Genomic DNA, 26,470 nt, shown 5'->3' on the forward strand with positions numbered 1-26,470 from the left:
GATGGTTTGTTGAAGGTGGGAGTGTTGTTTGGAAGAGCTGCTTTAAAGGCTCAGGGCTGAGTGTGACAGATCTGTTTAGGACGTCCCGTTGTGGAGGAGAGGAGACAGCTCAGGATCTCAGGATGCCAGAGCCGGCGAAGAAAACAGGTAAGCCCCCGTCCCGTCACTGTTAGACGCTGTCAGGGCAATGCTTTTAACATCGTACAGGACATTTTAAGCAGGTAACGTGACTTTTTTCTGATTTTCACAGTGTTTGTGTTACAATATAATACAAACACATCATTTATTTGCATTTTGCTCATTCCAAAACCACCAAATTGTCTTTAAAAAACTCTAAAAGACACAGGTTTATTTACTTCCTGTTAAAGTTTCCTTCAGCAGGTTTTTATTTACTTGTTTTATTGTTGAACGTGGCTTTATATTATTATTTTTGAGCTTTAGAGGAGTGGGCGGAGACAGGGGATCGATGAAAAAAGAGATTTTTGGAAAACACAAGCTTCAAATGCAGGAGAATATAGGATTAGTCAAACATGAATGGATAAAAAATATGAGTAAGATAATTATGATCAGGGAATTAAAAAGTCACATTTGGCACAGTAAGGCGAGGCAGGTTTATTTGTACAGCACAAACAAAACAAAACAAAGGTAATTTCAAGTGTTTTACAGAATAAGAAAGACAAGAAAAGTGCAGAATAAAAACCTTTCAGTCTCATGCACAGTTAAAAAGAACTGTCTGGAGTCTGGACTTAAACATCGTCAAAGTCGAGGCCTGAGTCACATCTTCAGAAAGAATGTTCCAGGTTTTAGCTGCAGAAAACTGAAACACTGATTCACCAGGTTTAGTCCTGGTTTAGTCCTGGTTTAGTCCTGGTTTAGTCCTGGTTTAGTCCTGCTTTATTCCTGGTTTAGTCCTGGTTCAGTCCTGGTTTAGTCCTGATTTAGTCCTGGTTTAGCCCTGGTTTAGCCCTGGTTTAGTCCTGGTTCACTCCTGGTTTAGTCCTGATTTAGTCCTGGTTCAGTCTTGGTTTAGTCCTGATTTAGTCCTGGTTTAGCCCTGGTTTAGTCCTGGTTCAGTCTTGGTTTAGCCCTGGTTTAGTCCTAGTTTAGTCCTGCTTTAGTCCTGCTTTAGTCCTGCTTTAGTCCTGCTTTAGTCCTGCTTTAGTCCTGCTTTAGTCCTGATTTAGTCCTGATTTAGTCCTGTTTTACTCCTGGTTTAATCCTGTTTTAGTCTTGGTTTAGACCCGGTTTAGTCCTGGTTTAGTCCCTGCTCCGTCCCTCTTTAGTCCTCAGAGTGTGCGATGTTTCATTTGCCTCTTACATGTTGGAGCTGTCGGTGTCACAGGCGTCGCAGGTGGAGCAGGTGTTACAGGTGGAGCAGGTGGAGCAGGTGTCCAGCACACGTAGTCCACATACATGCAGTAAATGTAACGTCCTGCCATGTAAAGTTCATATAAATCCTTTGGCAGCGGCTCATGTGGCTCATGTGTCACATTTGGAAACATCGTCCGACGTAAATTTGATCCTGGAGCATTTAAAGCATCACAACATTCACCAAATACTGACCTCCCGACCGCGGACATGTGTTTTTTTTGGGTTTTTTTTCTGTCCGCAGTAATAATGGATGTGTGAGAGTTAAAGTTCATCCTATCATCTAACACAATGCACTCTGGGTATTTTGCTTCTGTCTGGGGCCAGTGTCAAGGATTTGCGAGGCATAGCTGACCTAAGCCTCGATTATCCTTAATGCGCTCGGACAATGTGCGGTAGCGATCTAATTAAATAAATCGAATTAATTATTATATCACGGCTGTCTGCGTAGCTTAGCAATTAGCAAGTGGAAGATATTGCGCCGCATTCATGTTTCACGGTTTAGGCCAGACTTTTGGGCAATTTTGAGTTAATATTTTAGCAGAAAACAAAGGAAGTAGCATAAAAAAAATAGTATATAAAGCAAACGACATGTAAAAATGAACATTACCTATTAAAAACACGTCTACGGTTCATAAATATTAGCTTCATAACAGTATTTTCTGCTATAACTATCGCCGTGTCGTTACAAACTTTTTTAAAAACCAGCGCCTGACAGATTTAGGAGCTGTGAAGGTGAAACGCTGTGATTGATTGACAGCTGGAGGTGTAACAGTAGAAAGCAGTGAGTGCAGACAGACAGAGCACATCATTCTTGTACGTCTCCAGAGGAACTAAAATAGAGCTCAGATAATCCCCCGACGAGGATACCTGAGTGTGCGCGCTCCTTTATTAGGCCTGTGCCAATAGAGACTAAATTTAAACGTGTAACCGTCATTTTTGTGCAGCATTTACGCTTAAAATGACCACAATATGGTGCTTTTATTCGCAATTTTGTAACACTTTAAACAAGTCGTGTATTAGCAATGATTCAGGCTCCGTTAATCCTTAATCAACCCCAACCCAGGAGCCTCAAACGCGTGGCCTCGGGGCTAATTGCGGCCCGCGAGATGATATTTTGTGTCCCGCAGAACAGTATAAAAGTTTAAAGATAGTGTGGCATTACCAGAAAGTTTCGCCAAATCGCCAAGTTGTGTATTAACAATGATTCAGGCTCCGTTAATCCTTAATTAACCCTAACCCAGGAGTCTCAAACGCACGGCCCAGGGGCTAATTGCGGCCCGTGAGATGATATTTTGTGTCCCACAGAACAGTATAAAAGTTTAAAGCTAGTGTGGCATTACCAGAAAGTTACGCCAAATTGCCAAGTCGTGTATTAACAATGATTAAAGCTCAATTAATCCTTAATTAACCCTAACCCAGGAGTCTCAAACGCGCAGCCCCGGGGCTAATTGCGGCCCGCGAGATGATATTTTGTGTCCCGCAGAACAGTATAAAAGTTTAAAGATAGTGTGGCATTACCAGAAAGTTTCGCCAAATCCATAAAATCCACAAAAATTGGCATATTTCCTCATGTATATTGAAAACAGCGATGATGTCTGAGAAGATTTTAACTAAGCTTTTTTTTTTCAGCCTCACCCCGACTCCTGCAGCCCCCAGATAATTTGAGACCCCTGATGTAACCATAACCCTTTAATGAAGTGATTAATTACGCAATGGTGCTTTATTAAGGCTGTAAATAAAGTTGCGCAAAACATTTTACTGTCAAAAATAACTTGTTTTTAATCATCTTTTGAACGGCTAATGAGATCGCAGAGACAGGTTCTGTCAACAGCTGCTGCAAAACAAGAGCTTGTTTAAATGTCATAAATAGTTTTCAAATGTTGTCAGTGTTTTAAGAGCGCTGCTGTTGGAAATGTCAGTGGAAACACGTGTGTTTTGAGTTCTATAATTTAGGGTTTTCTTTTGTAAGAGCAGACGAAAGAGCAGATTAGTTTCTATTTTTGATTGTTTTATGATTTCTTTTTCAAAACTCAGCTGCGTCCTGGATCTAAACTGCTAAGAGTTGTTCTTTTCTGCCTTTGCGATCGACCAATAACAGATTCTATTTCATATGTAACTAACTGACATCCTCGATAAATAATAAATAATTTGTGTGTGGGGCTGAATCCATGACTCAGTTTCAGCTTTCTCCAAGAAACCAAAGTCCCAGGAGGCAGCGGAAGGCGCCTCGGTGGTTTTCAAGGCAGAAACAGAGAAGCCTGATGCCAAAGTAAAATGGCAGTGCAACGCCAAGGACATCGTGGCCAGTGACAAGTACACAATCTCTGCAAACGGGAATAAACACTCCCTGACCATCAGCGACCTCGCGACGGACGACGCCAATGTCTACGCAGTGATCGCCGGGGGTTCAAAGGTCAAGTTTGAGCTGAAAGTGGTCACAAAGCCAGGTGGGCCATGTCGGTGCTGTCAGGTTTTATCGCTCACAAAAATCGAGCACAAAATCACAGAAACACCAGCTTCGCCGCGGCACCACTGCTCATGAGGTCACAAACAACAAATTAACACAAATTAAAGCCACTGTACTTGTTTTTTAACGTCTTAAAGTCATGAAAAACAGCAGCGGTCCACGTTATTCCTCACTTTTCTAACACATTCATAGCTTTTTTTCCGGTAATGTTCACTCCGAAAAGTAGGAGTGCTGGTCACAACTTTTAGAGAACAGAGCGGACTTTTGACTTTCTCATTTCTGGACGGATAAAAACATTTGAAGCAGACAGTACAAATCGGACAATTTGACCCCTGAGAGCTGCTTTTACAATATATCTGCACCGGGGTAACACAGATTTTACTCAACTGCGTGTAAAAAAGTCACATTTTAGAAACTTTGACCCTAAATGTCTTTGCGTTGTCGCTCCTTTTAATCTGTCATAACCTCACAACAGCCCACTTCTGCTCCACTGAGTCACTGAGAACACTTGTGCTGTTTGAATTTGATAAGGTGGAAACAAATCTCTCAGAAAGCTCCAGACGAGTGGTCCGCAGAGCACAGGCGACGGCCCGCAGCTGTCTGTGGCTCCTATCACCGCCACCCTCTGTCTGCGGGACGACCTTGGGCCTCGCACCAGCACATTATTTCCTCTTGAGTAACCGGCACTCCTCATGTGTTCAGGACGGCCACGAGAGGCAGCTGATAACGCACGGAAAACCAGTCAACAAGACGCTCACGCCAGATAACACACCGGCGATAAAAGCGAGTTTTTCACAGTAATGAGAGCACCTATCGTTAAGAGTACGTGCATGTCACTTCAAACGCTCGCTGTATGAGTCTGCTGTACTAATATGAACCAGACGGAATAAAGAAGGTCAAGATTCATTATTATAAAAGTCCAGGTCTGATCCAGAGCAAAAGACGAAGTTTAAATCTGTCAAATTCTGGTCAAACAGAACTTGCTGGTGGACACTGTCTTATATCTGTCTGAAGGAACTACCCTATTGAACCTTTAACAACCTGCTATTGTTCTCTTTGTTTGGTCTGAGGATGGACTTAAAGACGAGGGAGAGATAATGTCTGAGGCCTCCATTTCTGTTTAAGGAAGGATTGTGTTTCCTAACAAAAATATCTTCTTTAACTCTCCTCTCAAAGCATTTCTTTTCTCTGGCTCAGATCTGAACCTCTCTCTCTTCAAAGCAGCGGTTAGTGTCTTTGAGATGGAGATGAACATCAGACTGTGTCCCTGAGCTGCTCTCTCTCTTCTTCTTTTGTGTTTTTTGTGTCTTTGAGATGGAGATGAACATCAGACTGTGGTCCTGAGCTGCTCTCTCTCTTCTTCTTTTGTGTTTTTTGTGTCTTTGAGATGGAGATGAACAGCAGACTGTGGTCCTGAGCTGCTCTCTCGACGGTGTTCGTACTTCCTCTTATGAAGTGGCCGCTTTAACGTCTCTTGTCCAGTTGATAGATTTAAACTTCGTCTTTTGCTATTATCATAAAAGCCTTTTCTTGCATTGTGTTTTCCCGTAAAATTGGAAGAGGGGCAAAAATCTGAATCAGAAAACTTTTATTGCATCGTCAGTGAACACAACTCACAACTAGGAACTGTCTTTGGCGACATAAAACACTGAATAAGTACAAATAAGGGCATAAAGTTATAAAAAGATATGCTTCAAAATAAAATACTTAGAGGTAAATATATACAAAAATGTGTTATATGGTGTGTTTTTTGTTTGTTAATCGTGAGAATTGCTCCTGATGACGACCTAGTAGTGTAGAAACAGAATCTGTCTTGTGCAATCGCTCATTTTTGGTTTCCTAAAGCCCCTGCAGAAACCCCTGCTGAAGGTCCGGGAAAAAACGCTACAGACGCACCTGCCGAGACACCTGCCGAGACACCTGCCGAGACACCTGCGCAGCCGAACGCAGAGCCCACTGCCGCCCCCGCTGACCCCCAGAAAGATGAGACCCCTGCTCCAACAACTGATGCTCCACCGGCTGAAGGTGCCTGATTATCTTAACATATAATATCAAAGTTTGTTGATTGTTCATGGTGAATTTCAGTATCGTGCACGTGCGGTTTTATAATTATGGAAAAAGTGAACACTCTTACCTGTTTTGACATGTCGTGTTACCTGCTGTTTCCTTGTTTTCGCAGATGGGCAGGCTCCCGACACGAGGCAGGACCTGACAGGCCTCTTCACCGAGAAACCGCAGTCCGGAGAGGTCACTGTGGGTGAGGAGACGGAATCAGGAACATTAACGAAGAAAATAAATAAGTATCAAATAAGTAAAGTGGTTTGTGAATTATTAAAGCTTTGTTAAATGTGCTCCAGGAGGAAATATCACATTTGTGGCCAAAGTGAACGCCACGTCGATGCTGAAGAAACCCACAATCAAATGGTTCAAAGGAAAATGGATGGACCTCGCGAGCAAATCAGGAAAACATCTGCAGCTCAAGGAGACGTACGACCGCAACAGTAAAGTACGCCAAATGTGCCAGCTTTTAGGTTTTAAGCGAAGAGCTAAAATGCGATTAATAACATGATTTTGTGTTAATGATTTGATTACAGATCTATACTTTCGAGATGCAGATCATCGCCGCCAAAGCGAACTACGCTGGAGGTTATAGATGTGAAGTTTCATCACGAGACAAGTTTGACAGCTGCAACTTTGACCTGACTGTGCACGGTGAGGATTTCATTTTTCAGAGTCCGTAAAATATTAGATTATAAGTTTACATTTCATTAAAAACCGTGCTTCGTCTTTTTTCTTCTCAGAGGCCAGTGTTTCCGATGGTTTGGACATAAGAGCAGCCTTTAGACGAACGTAAGTCTCGTCGTTTTAAAGTTTGAAGTTGACGTTTTTGTTGAAAATGAACACACTTGGTACAGACCTGGGTTCACATAGAGGGTCTGTTTTTTGATTAATCCAGTTTAATTCTGGTGCAGATGTATTTTAGTCCTGTTCTAGTCCCACTTTAGCCCTGGTTTAGTCAAGTTTTAGTCCCGTTTTATTCATTTTGATTCTTGGATAAATAAGAACATACTAAATTTGAACTCACCAATTCAAGTTCTTACGTTGAGGACCACAAAAGGTTCAAACTAAAGACACTTAACAATAAAATGTAGAATAACTGTAAACGCTGACCTGTCAGGACTGAGGGCGGGAAGAAGAGAAGTGGATCCTTGATGAGGTAGTGCAGCTGTGGAGGCTCATCCTGATTCTTCACGATGAATCTGACTGTCGAAAGAGCAAAGAAACCTCGATTACTTTAATCCAATCGACTTCTTCTCTGCCGTCAAGTCAAAAACTGAAACAGAAAGTTTTAAATGTCATGTTTAAATGTGTATGAAGTGAGATCACAGAGGCTGTAAACACTTTATTATTACACGTGTGAATCTGAAATCACAGGCTCTAAATGATCCACTTCTGAATCTCAGTTTAAACAGAAGTAGATGCACGTTTAGAGCGACTGCTGAGGACACTGAACTCACATTAAGAAATCACACGCTGCTTTCAAGACATTTTTCCACATGTTTGCACCAGAGGAAATGTGTCAATGTCGTGTTGTGTCACACAAATGACTCAAACTTACATTTACAATAAGTAGAACTTTGTTTCTCTGAATCTGCTGCGTCATTTTGTGCCCATAGTATAGAGCCTATTTAAGGTATTTAAAGTATAATTTGTGCATGTCAGATTTAGATTTTCAGCATGATTTCCTTTTTTTACCATTTGTGTTTGGTAGCCTTTTTGTGCTTAGATTTAAGATCTTAGTTTAATGTATTTTAGTAAATCAGAAAAAAGCCAAACATCCTCATTAAACGACATTTGATTCATGAGTTTAACAGATGAACTAACGGGCAGAATGATCTCAAACAAAGTTCAAAACAACAAACCCGACTTACCTAAAACTAGACTCTGACTCCTGACACTCCCACAGAGCAGATGCTTGGATAAAGGAATCAGGTAATAATAAATAATAATAAATAATAATCTCACTTGGTGTTTTGCAGAATCTGCAGCAGCCAAAATATCAGGTAATTGTCCCGACTAACATGTTGAAATGTTGATGACTTTGCAGCAGTGGAGATGGAAAAGAAGATTCAGGAGAACTGGACTTCAGCGCTTTGTTAAAAAAGAGGTGAAAGAACGATATATAATAATAATATAATATAAGTATCATGAATTACCCCTGAACAGAGATGTGCTCATTCATGTTTGTTTGTTTCTTTTCTGCTCTGGTGGACTCAGGGAGTAAGTTTATTTTATTATATTTCACTAAGAGCTGTGGAAATAACCCACATAGTTTTATTTATTATTTCACACACTCACATAGTTCTACATCTTGCTAGTTGGGCCACTTTTAATCTTTTTTTTCCTCTTTACCTGTATTTCCACTTCATAAACTAAACTCATAGTTTTTCCTTCATTAATCCTTTTATTGAAAGTCTCTGCATGAAAACTGCCCCATTTACTTTTTGCTTTTTGCTGGAGATTCCATCGTTTCTTTTTACTGTGCGCTCATCGTCTTGTTATTGTCTTGCCATTGTCTTGCCATTGTTTTAATTTTGCTGTGGTTTAATGCATTTGGTTTGTTTTGCATCTTGGATTCATCTTCTGATTGAGCAGCAGTTTCCTAAAATCCTCAAATCGGTAAGAATCAGCTACAAACTAAACATGTATTATATTGTTACATAAAAATAAACTGTGGGTGAAGAAAAACATCAGTGTTTTAGAAATATCAGGAGTTTTTGTGCTGTTTAATCACCTAATTGGGAGCATCTAGTGGACAGGTGTGGTACTGCACATCCACCTATGTCAAAAAAGGAGGAAAAGTACTTTATTTAAGAACATAAAGTGGCATTAAATGTTTTATTCTCTATTAAATATTATTGTTTGTCTGATTAAATTGTGAGTGCACAGACAGAACTTGAGTAATGCAGTTTTATTAAACGTGTTTGTTTTCTCCAGGGCCGTCCAGGCGCACACGGAGTCAGACGTGGACATTTGGGAAATCCTCAAAAATTCTCCTCCGTCCGAATACGAGAAGGTCGCGTTTCAGTACGGCATCACGGATCTGCGAGGGATGCTCAAGAGACTGAAGAAGATGAAGAAGAAGGAGGAGAAGAAGAGTGAAGGTTAGAGCAGAAAATGGATGCACTGTGTATTTTTATAAGTGTATCGTTTACTATCGGTTTGGAGATGCTGCTGCTTTGCCTGGAATGTTTCACAGTATGGCATTAAACTTCTCAAATCATGGGTTTCAAGCTAACAATTAAGCAATTCAAATAAAAGAAATGTATAAAGTATCTTGACAGGGAAAACGGTCCTTTATGGGTCGTCACAAAGACTTTTTCAGGTCATTTTTAGCAACAAAAACACATCCACATCCGAATTAACCTCCTGAGACCTGGTGTCCTCATCTGTGGACACATTTTGGGTTGTTTTGGGCCACAGTGCAAATTTTTAGAAGAACAGCAAAAAGAACATGTTCAATTTTGTTCAATTTTTTATTTTATTTTAGTATTATTTATTTTTATTTTATTTTTTAATTGAAATGTATTTACTTTATTTTTAATGTATTTTTATTTTTTTATTTTATTTTTTTTTTTTTTTGTATTTTAATTAATTTATTTATTTTTATTAATTTATTTTTATTTATTTTTATTTTATTTTTCAATAATTGTTTTATTTTTTATTATTTATTATTTTTTGTATTTTAATTTTTTTTATTAATTTATTTATTTTTATTTATTTTTATTTATTTTATTTTTATTTTTATTTATTTTTATTTAAAGGCATACGTCTTCCTGTTCCTAGACGCACAATTGTTTCTCATTTTGTTTTTAACACAAAATATATGTGTTCAAGCACTTAATAGTTTTTGCAAATAAAGTCCTGCGAGAGCTCGGGTCTCAGGAGCTTAACGCACGATCGTTTAATGCCATACTGTGAAACCTTACACACAGAGCACATTGGAGATAAGTAACACTTTAAATGTCCGGTTTATTGTTTTAACAGCATTTCTTAAGCGGTTGGATCCTGCCTACCAAGTGACAAAGGGACACAAAATCAAACTCGCCGTGGAAGTGGCCAACTCAGACGTGGAAGTAAAATGGCTGAAAAACGGGCAAGAAATTCAACCGTCTGGGAGGTACAAATAAACACGTCGACGGTAGATTTGTTTTTGTATTTGTGAGACGTAGAGACTCGTGTATTTCTCCAGCGTTAGTGACTCATGGCCAATAACACTTTTCTGTTCTGTCTTTGTTCGTTGTGTTTCTTTCGACGCCCTTGACCCTTCTGCAGCAAGTAAGTGAAAAAACACACTATATATATGTTATTTTCTTGATATAATAATTATCTACAGAGTTTCCAAGGTTTTTCCGTAGCTGTTTTGAGTCGTTTTTTGAAGTAATCTGTTTTTTTTTTTCTTCTTTGTGGAGGTACATCTTTGAGAACGTAGGAAACATGCGCTACCTCACCATCAACCACTGCTCTCTGGCCGACGACGCCGCCTACAGCTGCGCCGTGGGAGACGAGAAGTGCACCACCGAGCTCTTTGTCAAAGGTGAGGCTCGGGGTCAGAGGTTACAGGTCGGATCTGCGGAGAAGTGACCCAGTTCGGTTAGAATGCGTGAAGAGATTTATGAGCAGTAAATGTCTGCAGTGAAAAAATGTACAAATGTGTCTGTAACTTGCTTGTTTTTTTGTTTTTTTGTTGTTTTTTGTTGTTGTTTTTTTGCGCAGAGCCTCCTGTTACAATAGTGAAGAATCTGGAGGATCAGATGGTGATGAAGGGTGAACGGGTGGAGCTGGAGTGTGTGGTGTCTGAGGAAGGAGCCAACGTCAAATGGTCAGAAAAGTGCTCATTTTTAATTAAGCTGTGCACTAAGCTCTCTCTTTTTTTTTTTTCAAATTCAAGACATATGTTTGTTTTACTGCTGCACAAAATGAACCCTGTATTAAAATCACTGTGTTCAAAGAATAAAACCAATAAAATGCATGAACTCACAACAAATTACACACACACATTTTTACAAAGACACAGAATGATCCACAGAATAATCGACTGGTACTTCACTGTGCAGTATTCACATAAGTACTTCACTCTGCAGTATTCACATAAGTACTTCACTCTGCAGTATTCACATAAGTACCTAACTGTGCAGTATTCACATAAGTACTTCACTGTGCAGTATTCACATAAGTACTTCACTCTTCAGGGAGAAGGACGGCGTGGAGTTGACCCGAGACGAGTCGTTCAAGTATCGTTTTAAGAAGGACGGATGTAAACACGTCCTGATCATCAACGACGCCGCCAAAGACGACGGAGGAATTTATAAAGTCAAGACCAACGGCAGCGAGTCTGTGGCAGAACTGATGGTCCAGGGTGAGAGTCACAACACACACACATGACACACACACACACACACGACACACACACGACACACACATGACACAGGACACACACAGGACACACACATGACACACACAACACACACACGACACACAGGACACACACACAGCGAGTCTGTGGCAGAACTGATGGTCCAGGGTGAGAGTCACGACACACACACACGACACACACACACGACACACACACACAACACACACACACGACACACACACACGACACACACACACGACACACACATGACACACACGACACACACACCACACACACACGACACACACACACGACACACACATGACACACACGACACACACACGACACACACGACACACACACGACACACACGACACACACACGACACACACGACACACACACAACACACAGGACACACACAGGACACACACACAACACACAGGACACACAGGACACACACACAACACACAGGACACACAGGACACACACACAGCGAGTCTGTGGCAGAACTGATGGTCCAGGGTGAGAGTCACAACACACACACACACACACACACACACACGACACACACATGACACACACATGACACACACACGACACACACACACGACACACACACAACACACACACAACACACGACACACACAACACACACACAGGACACACACACACGACACACATGACACACACACACGACAAACACACACACACACAGCGAGTCTGTGGCAGAACTGATGGTCCAGGGTGAGAGTCACGACACACACACAACACACGACACACACAACACACACACAGGACACACACACACGACACACACACACGACACACACATGACACACACACGACACACACACAACACACGACACACACAACACACACACAGGACACACACACACGACACACACACACACGACACACATGACACACACACACGACACACACACACACAGCGAGTCTGTGGCAGAACTGATGGTCCAGGGTGAGAGTCACGACACACACACACACACACGACACACACGACACACACGACACACACGACACACACGACACACACACACGACACACACATGATACACACATGACAAATACATGACACACACATGATACACACATGACACACACACACGGCACACACAGGACACACACATGACACACACATGACACATACATGACACACACACACTCTGATCCTACAGGACACACACACACACGACACACACACTCTGGTCCTACAGGACACACACACGACACACACATGACACACACACACACACACGACACACACACTCTGGTCCTACAGGACACACACACGACACACACATGACACACACACACTCTGGTCCTACAGGACACACACACACACACCCCGATCCTACAGGACACACACACACACACACCCCACACACACACACTCTGATCCTACAGGACACACACACACACACACACCCCACACACACACACTCTGGTCCTACAGGACACACACACACACACCCCCCGGTCCTACAGGACACACACACACACACACACCCTCCTATCCTACAGGACACACACACACCCCCACCCCCTCTGATCCTACAGGACACACACACACACACACACACACACTCTGATCCTACAGGACACTGTGGCTCAGAGTGACTCATTTCCAGCGTGACACAACGAAACTGAATCATCTGTAAATACAGAGAAACTATGATTAATAAAAATAATCTCACACATTTTGAGTCGACATTAGACATTTTAAAGTGTTACGTTCACTTATACTTTCATTTATTCATTATGTATCTAATTTATGGTTGAATTCATGGAAGTAAACACACATTTTATTGTAATGACTGTGTATTTTCTCCTCTGTTGTAATATGTATGACCAAAAACACACAAAAAAAACCCCAAAAAAGAGCTGTAAAAATATATTTGACGCGTTGATTTGTGACTGTAAAACTCTTAAACCCTTTGCACGTCGTTTGCAGAGATCTGTCTTACTCACAGCAGTTTGTTTGTTATAATTTAATAACTCCAGGTATTTTATTTCCTGTAATATTCTGTATCGGCTCAAGGTTCGTGCTGCATCTGGCATTCATATCCTCCTATTTTATTTTCTGCTATAAATCCAATTAACTGCACCCCTTGTGTTAGTTGCTAAGATACAACACACAAAGGTGCAGCAGGATAATGAACACGTCTCCACAGAACATATTAAAGTCCCACATACAATAATCTGCATTAATCTCTGATCGTATTGCGTTGTGTTGTTATTATTATTATTATTCAGTCTGTAGAACACGCTTTATTTTTATTTTTATTGATTTTATAGTACAAAATATGTATGTTGTACAATTGACATACATCCTTTTTTTCCTTAAGTAGAAAAAAAATAATAAAATGAAATAAAAAAATAACAATAATATTAAAAATAACACATTTGAGTAGCAGAACCAGAACAAAAGGGAACAATGGCATTTAAATAAAGTCCAGTCTTAGTGGTTTTACATGTGCCCTTAAAAAAATAAAAAATAAATAAATAAATAAATACATAAATGAATAAATTAAATAAAAAATAAATTAAAATGCAATAAAAAAATAAATAAATACATAAAAAAATTAAAAAATAATAAAATTAAATAAAAAATTACAATAATATTAAAAATAACACATTTGAGTAGCAGAACCAGAACAAAAGGGAACAATGGTATTTAAATAAAGTTAAGTCTTTGTGGTTTTACATGTGCCTTAAATTAAAAAAAATAATAAAAAAATAAAAAAATAAATACATAAATGAATAAATTAAATAAAAAATAAATTAAAATGCAATAACAAAATAAATAAATACATTAAAAATTAAAAAATAATAAAATGAAATTAAAAAAATAACAATAATATTAAAAATAACACATCTGAGTAGCAGAACCAGAACAAAGGGGAACAATGGAATTTAAATAAAGTCCAGTCTTAGTGGTTTTACATGTGCCTTTAAATAAAAATAAAAATTAAATAAAAAAAAATAAATACATAAATAAATAAATGTAAAAAATATAATAAAATGCAATAAAAAAAATAAATACATAAAAATAAAATATATATAAAAAATATAATAAATAAATAAATACATAAAAATAAAAATAAATAAATATTCTAAACTCTTAGAAATATTCAAAATTTAACATGTTCTTGTTGCTGTTCTGTCCTAAACAACCCAAAATGTGTTGTCCACAGATGAGGACACCAGGTCTCAGGAGGATAAGTCAATTTCTACATAACATAAAAATCATGCATCACTTCAACCCAGTTTTCCATTTTTGGTACCTCTGCCCTTAACCATTTCCTAATAAAACCTTTTTTCCCCACTAGCAACAGGATCCTAAACAATTTAATATTCAAGTTCTTTTTCAAATTAGCCTCAAGTTTGCCCAAATAGAACGATTCAAAAGTGTAAAGGAGGTCAGTATTGAGAACTGTATACATTAATATGCACATGATCTGCCTCCTCTTCACTGTCTCCAACAGCTTGTCTCTCGATACTTTATCTGAGCCGGAGCTCCAAAAAAATCTTGCTTTATCTCAGTTTTAATTGTGTTTTTTCTACTTTTTTAGAGAAGGAGCTGGAGGTGTACCAGAGCATCGCAGATCTGACGGTGAAAGCGAAAGACCAGGCTGTTTTTAAATGTGAAGTTTCAGATGAAAACGTGAGAGGAACCTGGTTTAAAAACGGAGTGGAGGTCAAAGCTGATGCAAGGATTAATATATCTCATATCGGAAGGTAACAGAGCGTTTTTCATCTGTTTTCATGCACAATTTACAAATAAAAGTGCTGATATAATGCTCGAAATGCATTTATTTAACAAGAAAAAGTGCTGAATTTGGTTATTTATCACTTGAATTTTAGTTATGTATGTTTTTATTAATTTTTATTTGTGTATGAATCATTTATTTTACCCACCTGCGCCAAACGTAACATATTAAACGTGTGATTTTATTTTAAAGAATCCACAAACTGACCATTGACGACGTGAAGCCTGAGGATGAGGCAGACTACACATTTGTGCCAGACGGACACGCCTTCAACCTCTCAGCCAAACTCAACTTCCTCGGTAATTTAGATCAAATTTTCCCACAAAATCATTCACTTTTCCATTTCCCCCCTGCACGAATAAACATGACGATGACCCATTTTCTTTCTCACAGAGGTGAAGATTGATTATGTGCCACGTCAAGGTAAAACAAATCACACTCAGGGTAAATAAAAGTCGTGTTGAGATTGATATGTGCTGTCAGTTGTTGAATTATTTTCCCAGATCCTCCCAAGATCCACTTAGACACAATGGGACGCACCGCAGAGTCCACCATCATAGTCGTGGCTGGAAACAAACTGAGACTGGACGTGCCCATCACAGGAGACCCCGCCCCGACGGTCGTCTGGACCAAGGGGGAAAAGGTAAAACACTGACACTACGAGGTACATCCCGACGTTTACGCTGAGATCACAATAATTTAAACTAATCTAAAGATTTAAACGTGCACTGTGTCATTTTTCTGGTTGAGGGTCCTCTATCTGTTTGTTTCCATGTTATTTCTTCATCTGGAATGTTTCACAGTGTGGAATTAAACTAAATCCACCAAGCCTCGTCACAAGTCATATCTGTGGAGAGGGGTGTCTTGCCTGTCACATAGTAAAAATGCAACAGGCAAGACACTTCACACACTTTGCCTGGTATGAACGTGGTGTGTGCACGAATGATCGGTGGTGGTCGGAGGTGGTATTATTATTATTATTATTTTATTTATTTTTTTTGTATTATTATAATTTTTTGTTTTATTATTATTGATATTATTATTATTTTATTTTATTTTTTTGTATTATTATTATTATTTGTATTATTATTATTATTATTATTTGTATTATTATTATTATTATTTTATTTGTATTTGTATTATTATTATTATTATTATTATCATTATTTGTTTTAATATTATTTGTATTATTATTATTATTATTATTATTATTTGTATTATTATTATTATTATTATTATTATTATTATTATTATTATTTGTATTATTATTGTTATTATTATTATTATTATTATTTGTATTATTATTGTTATTATTATTATTATTAGAAATGCATGTTGTTCAAGGCAGTTTGGAGCAGTGTAAATGGACGTAATGAAATAAATGCAAGATAAGTTTGATGCCACAGTGTGGAACATTCCAGACAAAGCTGTATCATCTCCACGGAGAAGCAGACAGCGGACGTCCCTCGAGAAAAGTGACAGTGCTCCCTTAAGTTGTAATTGTGACAGTCTAAATGGTTTCACTTTCACGTTTTACACACACTGGACTTAGACATGTGGCTGTTCATGTTCCAACCGCCTCATCAGGCTCGACACACTGACGCAGAAAAACAGACGTCTCACCCAAGAACACGACGACAGAATGAACTGACTCGTACAATATTTGAACCACAAATCCTTCCGTTATAAGATGCTGCTCTGTCACCTAAGCCACTGTGTTTATCTGCATGTTCTTGGCTGTTTTGAGCTGGTCAGTGCAATGCGACTAACTGCTGGGCGAGAGGGGTGGTGTCCTCTCTGATGCTTCAGCTGCTTTGCTCTGCTCAAAGGCTAGTTCTGTAAAAGCTGATGGAGAAGAGACAGGAGGAAAAGCCGCTTCCTGGACCATGCAGGACGGAAAAGTAAGTGTGCAAGGCCTTTTAAATGAGCGCTCGCTTGTTTAAGGCGTGTTTCTGTTTAAAAGTATTCACCCAAACAGCTCTGTGGTATAATTCTGCGGTAACAAAGATAAAAAAACATTAATTCATGGATGTTTTAGACAGTAACACCTCAAAGTAGTGTCTGCATGTGGCTCAGTGAGAGGTACGAGCATGTCCTGAGAAACTACGCTGTAAGTATCATGTTAGAAAAGAGTCTTAAAGCTACAGTATGTAAGTTTATTAGCCTCACCTGGCCCCTCCCCCTTTCCCTCACCTGCCCTTTGTTCAGACTCTACTACAAATACAACCTACTTACAAACGGTAGCTTTAAATTATTCATATGATTCAAAAATATAGTAACACTTTATAATAACTGCACTGTTTAAATCAGGGCTGTCCAAACTACGGCCCCTGGGCTAAATGCGGCCCTCAGACCTATTTTTGCTGGCCGTCACGCCTCCTTCTAAACTCGCCCAATTGACCAGGAAGTATTTTTACTACAAACTGACGAGATTCTGCCTCTTTAACCTGAATAAAATCACATTTTGTTGTTACACAGACCTAAAAATAATCTTGCAAGTCGTTTTAAAGGTAAAATGTCTCTGTCAAACTGGTGTTAAATGCACCGTTTGACTCTCTGCATCGACACTGGTCTGTGGCTTCACTTCAAATATGTTTCAGTATGTGGCCCTCGAGGAAAAAAGTTTGGACATCCCTGATTTAAAGCCTCACTAAAGCAAAAAGAGACTTAGTAGTTTATTAAAAATGATTCAGGCTTAGAAATGACTTAATTGAGGGGTTAGGATTGACTTACTTATTAAGAAATGAATTAAGTATGAATCATTTTTAAAGATTTTAGAGTTGAACATGACGCACAGTTCTGATATAATGTCCTCTCGTTCAAAGCTTGATTAAATCTGTTAATCTGCTTTACATCCAAACAGATGTAAACTGCCCCCGTGTCAGTGTGGACAGTGTTTATCTCACATCACACACGACAGACATGGAACGTTCTTCTTTTAAATCTTCAGGTTCTGACTGAGGGAGACGGCCGGGTTCATGTGGAGACAACCAAAGGTCATTGTATCTTCACCATCGAAGGGACCGAGCGTCAGGACGAGGGCGTTTACTCCGTGGTGGTGCGAAACCCGGCGGGCGAGGACACGGCGGACGTGCATGTCAAAGTCGTTGGTAAAAATGAGATAAGAAAACTCACATAGATCTGATATGGTGCAGTAGTTAGTCTTATATACACAAAGGTTTTTATTATTTTTTCTACAGATGTCCCTGATCCACCTCAGGCTCCCAGAATCCTCAGCGTTGGAGAAGACTCTTGTGTTGTCCAGTGGGATCCTCCAGCCTTTGACGGTGGACAGCCTGTCATTGGTAAACAGTTTTCTTTACGTTCACAGGTTGATAGAATAGTTTTTATGACACGGTTCTGTCTTTTCGCTGAAACTCATCACGTCTTTTTCAGGTTACGTGCTGGAGAGAAAGAAAACCAAGAGCTACAGATGGATGAGGCTGAACTTTGACCCTTACCCTGACACGACCTACGAGGCCAAGCGGATGATTGAAGGAGTGATGTACGAGATGAGAGTGTACGCCGTCAACAGCATCGGCATGTCCCGCCACAGCCCCGCCTCTCAGCCGTTTGTACCCGTGGGTGAGGATGTCCCGTCCTTTTTAAAGTCGTACGATTCAAGGCAGAAGATACAGTTACTTTATGCATCGTCTGAGTCATTTAAAGATGGATGGGGGTCTCTGTTGTGTTTACGGTGTAGGTTTCTGCAGGTCACGGGTTCAGGTGACTGCGGTCGCTACTGAACAGGCTCAAATTCACCGTTTGTTCTAATTCAGAAAGTGTCAGTTCAGTATAGAAACAAATCCATCACATGACACGTCTGACAAAAGCACAATGAGGCGTTACGTTTACAGTGAGAGTAAAATAACACACAAATAAACACATAATGTAAAGTTATATCAAACTGAGATGTGCTGGACTGACTTTACAAAGGACATAAAGGTCACTGTGTTGCGTCTGAATCAGCGTGCCTTTGTCTGGGTCTTACTTGTTGATGATAAATGAAACATGATTTGTCCAAACGCTCATTTCGTTGATGACACATAACGTAAACATCTTTAGCCTCTGTGATATTTATAGAGATGACAGAAATACTACAAAGCTCACGTACTGGAGTTTTGTCTCTACAACAAACACAAACTGTGAGAATCGGCCCCTGACCTGAGGGGGGCGCTCTTTCAGGGGGATTTTCAGGATGATTCAGTGAAGTGGATCAGACTATTGTGTAATAATTGTGTTGTGAATTTGGAGAGAGCTTAACTGATCCAGACAGGATTTGTCAACAATTACAACACATCACACATCTCTGATCTCATTCCATAACACGGAAAACAAATACACGTGATACAAGTACAGCTTCACAACTTATATAAATAACTGCAATTTTTGTTTAATAATTGTTGCAACTGTGGTTCGATTTGTGATGTTTTCAAAAGGAGGGTTCAGAGTGCACACTGTAAATAACTCCAGGACCATTAACATCTGAGAGAAAACTGAAATATGGACTAAATACAAGAATCCAGTGCATTTCAGAACATGTTTATAGAGCTTTAAACTACAGGTACAACAAGATTTGTCCTAAAAATAATCAAAATACAGGATACTTTGCTCTTTGCAGAAGTCATTCCATCATCAAAATAACTGCAGTCCTTGAGATTTGATAATTGCACCAACTCAAACTGCGATTTCGATTCAATAATGATTCATTGTTCAGCCCTAAATGATCATATTTTAATTTAAAATCTGCCTCAAATGTAACAGACGGAAATGATCACGACTTTGGAAACTTCACTCAAACACTTCATGGTTTCAGGACAAGTTGAGGATTTTCTTATTTCGGTCACAGATTGAAATGTTTTTGCAGCTCCGACCAGTGAGCCTGTGGGCCTGAGCGTGGATGATATCAGTGACACCTCCATCGCTCTGAAGTGGCGTCCGCCCGAGAGGATCGGAGCGGCTGAACTGGAGGGGTACAGGGTCGAGTACTGCAAGGAAGACTGTAAGTGCTGCAGACAACCTCTGCTTTCCATCAAGAATTACTTCTGAAAGCTGAAAAGTGGTTTTCTGAAATCAATAACAGCCTTGAATACAACAATCCTGCTATTTTAGTGCAATAATGAGCAGATTTAATTTTAAATCTATATTTTAAATGGTCATATTTGTATAACGCTTTTCTACAATTAAGAAACTGAGAACATTTTACATCAAGGAACCATTTATCCTTTCACACACAATCCATCTCTTTAAAACCACCTTTAGTAACTGTTTTTGTTTCTTCTGTTTGTTTTTGTTTGTCTTCTTATGTAAAGCGTCTTTGGGTATCTGGACAAGCGCAATACATTATTTATCTATCTATCTATCTATCTATCTATCTATCTATCTATCTATCTATCTATCTATTTATCATTTTATGTATTTTATTTATGAATTTATTATTATTATTATTATTATTATTATTATTATTATTATTATTATACACCAGCTTATCTGATCAATATTTCTGATTTTTTAAAGTATCAAATAATCAAATCCATGTTTATTATTATTATTATTATTATTATTATTAGTAGTAGTAGTAGTAGTATTTTATTTTATTATTATTTTATTTTATTATTGTTAAACACTAGTTCATCTGATGTATGAAATAATCAAATCCATGACAAACACAAAGTCTGTCACACATATCTATTTATTTTATATTATTATTATTATTATTATTATTATTATTATTATTATTATTATTATTATTTTACACCAGTTTATCTGATTTATATCCCTGTTTTTTTAAAGTATGAACTAATCAAATCCATGTCAAACCCAAAGTCCGTCACACGTCTGTCCTCTTTGTTTATTCAGCCTCTTGTCACTGTAAATGTTTGTGCTGCAGCTGACGAGTGGATCCCGGCCAACGAGGGTCTGATCGACAGGACGTCCCTCATCGTCAGGGGCCTAACCACCGGGGACAAGCTGCAGTTTCGAGTGCGGGCCTTCAACATGGCAGGACCCAGCGCCGCCGCCGCTCTGGCCCAACCCGTCACCATCAGGGAGATAATGCGTCAGTGCACGGGCCACGTTTATCATCTTATCCCGCTTCTCTTTCACGTTCTCATGTGCGTTTCTGTGTCTGTAGAACGTCCAAAGATTTGGCTTCCCAGAAATCTGCGCCAGACGATGATCAAGAAAGTTGGAGACTGTGTGAATCTTGTGATACCGTTTCAGGTAAAGTAATAAAACGACACACTGTACTGCACAAAATCACAATTAATTAAAGAACCATGAGCTGGATGAGGTCAGACGCGCTGTCAGCTCCAAACATTTGAAATAAAACTTAGTGAAGACCCCGTAAAATGTCCTCAGAGCGAGCGGAGGCTGGAGAACACATTTTAAAAGAATTACATCACAGCACACGAGTCCAGCTGATGTCACTGTGTTAAAAATATTTCACGCAAGTCACATTTTAAAGGTTATTTTCAACATCAGGCTCTTTACAAAGCAAATTACATGAAAAATATTAAAATGTCTAAGTGTTTTTATGTTAATTCTACAGTTCTTGCTTTATTATTTCGTCTTTTTTTCTATTTTTGTTCTGTTTAATGCCAAAAAAACCAGTGTATTATGTGCGATACAGGGCAAACCCAGGCCTGTGGTGACCTGGACAAAAGACGGAGAGCCGCTGACTTCATCCATGGCCAACGTCCGAAACAGTGAAACAGACACGATCCTCTTCATCCGTAAAACAGAACGGAAACACTCAGGGAAATACGAACTCCACGTGCAGATCGAAAACGTGGAGGATAAAGCCACGGTCACTCTGCAGATAGTCGGTACGAAACACTTCTCCACAGAGTTCACCTTAGTCGTTTGAGGAAATGAAATATCCGTTTGTTTCTGCAGATCTCCCCGGACCTCCTGAAGCTTTGAAGATAGTGGACGTCTGGGGTTTTAACGCTGCTCTGGAGTGGAAGCCGCCCAAAGATGACGGCAACTGTGAAATAACTGGATACACGATTCAGAAAGCAGACAAAAAGACGATGGTACGGGGAGGGGAGTGCGATCGTTTTGGGGAGAGTTAACAATGAATAGTCAAGCATTCCTGCCTCTAGTTCGACGTAATGCACCTTTAAACAATCTGTAATAACAAATAATTAATGCAATGTGACGTTTTCTACCTACAATCCATTTTTAATCAGGAGTTCTTTCATGCATGTGCACTATTTTCTTCCTTTCTTGCACGGTCGTCATCTATTTCAGGTGTTTTTATTGCTCAAAAATACGTAAAAAACATGTACTTCATAAGAACGAGCGCGCCTCTACACAGCTCTTACCTGTAACTTGGCCATTTGGCACCACTTTATGCCCACGCAATGGAAAATTCATGGTAAATCAATACAATCTCGAGCAATTTGTGAACTTCCTGACCAGAAAAAGTGACACAGTGCACCTTTAAAGTGTTAAATGTGTACTGTTCAAACGCACAAACGTAAAGTCGTACAGTTTTCCACACGTGTGACTGTATTTTTGTCACATGTGCAGCAGTGACACAGGCCCAGCTCCGCTATGCAGCACCTCCAGCTCCAAGAATGTGCTAATCTTATCCTGGGCCTTGGCCGCGTCCCGACTTAGTGCGCTTTGACGTCCGCCATTGTTCCTCCGCTCAGCACGACTCCTCCTCATGTTCCACTCGTCGTTAGAGCTCATTAATTTCATTCACAGACAAAAACACGATCAAGTTACCAATTAAAAGGAGACGCCGCGGTGTGCAGATACCTGTCCATCTGCGCTTTTTTTTTGCGGTCGTGACGAGGCTTTTCCTTCGGTCGCTCAAATCTTTTACACCGTGTGACGAATCTACGACAATGAGCCGCTGAAAAATGTTTAATACACGTTTTGTTTACGAGGGTTTGAGCTAATTTCAAAACTAGATTCAGTCGAACGAGGATTGAAACTGAGAATAAGTGACATAAATAAGGCAAAATGGGACCTTCTCTTAATAGTTGGATGGTTTTGATCTATATGAGAACTAAAAAGAACTCAATTTTCGTCTGTTTTTTGTTGAAAATGATATAATCTTTTTCTTATTTTAATTTTATTAATGAAACAGATAGAAACATAAGCGCAGGAGACAAAGAAACAGACATGAAAAAAACGATAAACCTGGAACAAAGTATAAGAAACAGAAATAAAACAATGGTCAGAGCTTGGGGTGGGGCGGGTTGAGGGGGCAGGTTGAGGGGGCAGGTTGAGGGGGTGGGTTGTTGTTGGGGCAAGTTGAGGGGGCAGGTTGTTGTTGGGGCAGGTTAAGGGTCCGGGCTGGGGTCTTACATTGAGCTAATGTTTTATTATTGATCAGGTAAAATGAATGAATGAGTAAAGTTATGAAGTTATAACGAGTTCTGACATTCAGTTTCAGGGTTGAGTCTCTGTTCTCTTTCCTTTCTTCCCTTTCTTCCTTCTTTTTTTTCCTCTTTCCCTTTCTCCTCTTCCTTTTTTCCCTTTACCCTTTCCTTTTTCTTTTCTTTTTTCCCTTTTCCCCTTCTACATTCACACGCATCACCTCTGCACTTTTCTCCCCTTCCTTTTTATCTCTTTTTTTTCTGCAATAGTGCATTTTATTATTATCCACAGCAGTTCCCCCTCTCCCCTCTCCCTTCTCCCTCCATTATAATTGTAATTTTAATTCCAGTCGTTGATGACGCACTGATATTGACGTTATTGATACGACAAAAGCGTCATTTTCTGGTGTTTTAACGCATCACAACGTAGTAGGACAAATGATTATAGCCTCAAACATAAATGAAAGACGGACAAAGTAGTAGAAAAGTAGTAGAAATACTCACAAAAGGCCTTGTTTTATTGCACTTTAGACGTCAACCTGCTGTGTATAGGACAGAAATGATGTGGGGAAGGTTATCCAGTTATTCAGCCAAAGAAAAAGGAAAAAGGAAGAAGGGAAAAGCAAGAAAAAACGGTAAAAAAAGGGGGAAAATGATCTAATCTTGACTGACAGTTCCAGCGCCAGTACATTTAACGCTAACCTTTGTAACATCAGTATATTTTACGCAGATTAACCGTAAATAAACCCGGCAGCGGCGTTTGATTTAAGTCTTTGACCTCGCTACTGCGGCGGTCAACTAGATCCTATGAATATATGAATAAATACGCAAAAGAAAACCAGCACGTGCATGAAGGTTACACATTACACTTTATAACGATCTGTTGTTTTTCTTCAGGAGTGGTTCACTATTTACGAACAGTACAGACGGATGCACTGTGTGGCGTCAGACCTGATCATGGGGAACGAGTACGTGTTCCGAGTTTACGCTACGAACCTCGTGGGCCTCAGTCTTGAGCCGTGCAACACCAAGGACAGCGCTTACATCCAGAAAACAGGTCTGAGATTCATTTATTCTGAACGTCTAAAGTGGGTCTAAACATGCGATCGTTTTAGGGGTGAGGGGATTAACTGCGTACATGGTGTTTGTGGTCGAAAACAGTAAAAAAAAACAGTAAAAAAATGGAGCGAGTGTTGCCAGCTGTGGTCAAACTCACACGGATCTGATGTCACGAGAGGCTCCATTAGACACAGACCTGCAGGAGATGTTTTTTTCTCTCTTCTTGTATCTCTTACTCTTAAAAAAAACGATTTATTCCTCAGTTAAACATCTCATTTGGACTCTAATGCCGCCGTTTAGTCCCTCAACTCTCCATCTCCTCAGGTATCGAGTACAAACCGCCCAACTACAAGGAACACGACTTTTCAGAAGCTCCGAAGTTCACGCGGCCTTTGGTGAATCGCTCCGTTATCGCAGGATACAATGCCACGCTCAGCTGTGCAGTACGGGGCATACCGAAGGTGGGTCGAGTACTGCAAATACACGTTCCTGACTGATTTATATGAGTAAATCAGTCAGGAATCAGTATGTCCTGATTTCAATGAACAGAATGAGCCTTAAAGAGGAATTTCCCCCCCCAAAAAATGGTAGAAAATTAAAATATTTAGCGATCGTTCATGGTTATCGAACAAAAATAAATCCTTAAATCACACCGTCTAATGCTGTCATACGTGGATTTCTTACTTTCTGAGAGAAGTATAGTTACTCTGACATGTTTTGTAGTTTAGATTGAAGATATTTTCGCTTCTTAAAGTCTTACAATGACTATTTTTCAGGTCTTTCGCTTGTATTTTGACCCAACAATTCCACTTTACACGTGTTCACATTCACGTCCAGTGCGTTTAGAGCCACACGACAAGTTAAAACGTCGTCGCCTCTTCTTGTAAATCGGCTGTCTACGCTCCCATCAACACGTTTGCACTATTACGTACTCAAACCGGGGCAGGGAGGATTGTAAATACCACAGGATATTGCTTTACTGCAGGTCTATTATCTCCGACTCGCGTTTCCTCCCTCAGCCTAAAGTCACCTGGTACAAGAACAAGATGGACATCTCACAGGAGGCCAAATACAGGATGCTCAGCAAACAAGGCATCCTGACCCTGGAGATCCGAAAGCCCTGCCCCTTCGACGGAGGAGTGTACACGTGCAAAGCGGTCAACGCGAGCGGCGAGGACGTGGTGGAGTGTAAACTGGAAGTGCGGCGTGAGTAAAAGCGCACACACACACACACACACACGCTAAGACTCTACGCTTAATCTTACAGTTGCATTATAGAACTTCTCGTTGGAGACTTCACCATCTGCTTGTCTCTGCGGATGTGTAATTGCGTCCACCGTTTGGCATCTGTCTCCACGGTGATGCCGTTAGGGCAAGTCGTAGATCAGATCTGTGGAGAGGTGACCCCGCTTACAGTAAGAAAAAAAGAAAAGTTTTTGAGCAATAAAAACAGCGATAACGGAATAGATTCGAGAAGTTTGATGCCATGCTGTGGAAAATCTCTAGCAAAGCAATAACGTCTCCATGGAAACAAGCAAATAGCAGATCTTCCTCCAGAAAAGTTACATAGTGTGACTTTTAAAATGGTGGAGTAGTGAAGGTAAAACATTGATTTTGCAGTTTTAATGTTGTTGAATATAGTACAGCAGTGTTTGTTCAGCGTTTAAATCTAAAATTGATTCACTGTTGATTTTTTTTCAGCTCAAATCGCAAAAGAAGAAACTAAGAAGCAAGAGCCTGCAGCCTGAGACGCTCTGTCCACCGTCCACAGCCTGAGACGCTCTGTCCACCGTCCACAGCCTGAGACGCTCTGTCCACCGTCCACCGTCTGAGACCCTCCGTCTTCGTGCTGTCACTGTGGACTCTGTGTTTTTTGTTCATCTGTGATTCTCAAGCTTCTGCCAAAATGTCTGTTTTTAGTTTTTTGTGAGATGAGTGCAATATTCTGCTGTATTTTTCTGTAATTTATCTTCATTAAGTCGCAGGCTGCTTCCTTCCGTACAATGTCTCATTAATTTAACAAAATGA

General features: G+C 39.8%; 1 protein-coding gene across 1 annotated transcript; it reads left to right on the top strand.

Moving 5' to 3' along the window:
- mybpc3 (myosin binding protein C3) lies at positions 1 to 26,426 on the top strand. The gene is made up of 31 exons (XM_033991921.2): positions 1 to 147; positions 3,549 to 3,818; positions 5,684 to 5,863; positions 6,018 to 6,095; positions 6,196 to 6,344; positions 6,433 to 6,550; positions 6,640 to 6,688; positions 7,947 to 8,006; positions 8,492 to 8,518; positions 8,837 to 9,003; positions 9,887 to 10,019; positions 10,175 to 10,177; positions 10,312 to 10,436; positions 10,616 to 10,721; positions 11,092 to 11,258; positions 14,850 to 15,015; positions 15,240 to 15,346; positions 15,441 to 15,470; positions 15,551 to 15,690; positions 17,998 to 18,157; positions 18,248 to 18,352; positions 18,444 to 18,632; positions 19,915 to 20,049; positions 20,938 to 21,105; positions 21,181 to 21,269; positions 21,679 to 21,874; positions 21,945 to 22,084; positions 24,281 to 24,440; positions 24,767 to 24,903; positions 25,462 to 25,648; positions 26,144 to 26,426. The coding sequence occupies exons 1-31, from the start codon at positions 123 to 125 to the stop codon at positions 26,188 to 26,190; spliced, it is 3,813 nt and encodes a 1,270-aa protein (XP_033847812.1). The 5' UTR covers positions 1 to 122; the 3' UTR covers positions 26,191 to 26,426.
- The last annotated feature ends 44 nt before the right edge of the window (positions 26,427 to 26,470 follow it).

The sequence above is a fragment of the Periophthalmus magnuspinnatus genome, chromosome 3 (assembly GCF_009829125.3).
Source record: "Periophthalmus magnuspinnatus isolate fPerMag1 chromosome 3, fPerMag1.2.pri, whole genome shotgun sequence".
Classification (NCBI taxonomy): Eukaryota; Metazoa; Chordata; class Actinopteri; order Gobiiformes; family Gobiidae; genus Periophthalmus; species Periophthalmus magnuspinnatus.

Bases quoted from the DNA above. Each gene is read 5' to 3' on its own strand.
- mybpc3 (XM_033991921.2), top strand. From the start codon at position 123: ATGCCAGAGCCGGCGAAGAAAACAG. The intron at 6,096-6,195 runs GTGAGGAGACGG...AATGTGCTCCAG, and splicing joins GTCCGGAGAGGTCACTGTGG to GAGGAAATATCACATTTGTG. The intron at 21,106-21,180 runs GTCAGTGCACGG...CTGTGTCTGTAG, and splicing joins CACCATCAGGGAGATAATGC to AACGTCCAAAGATTTGGCTT.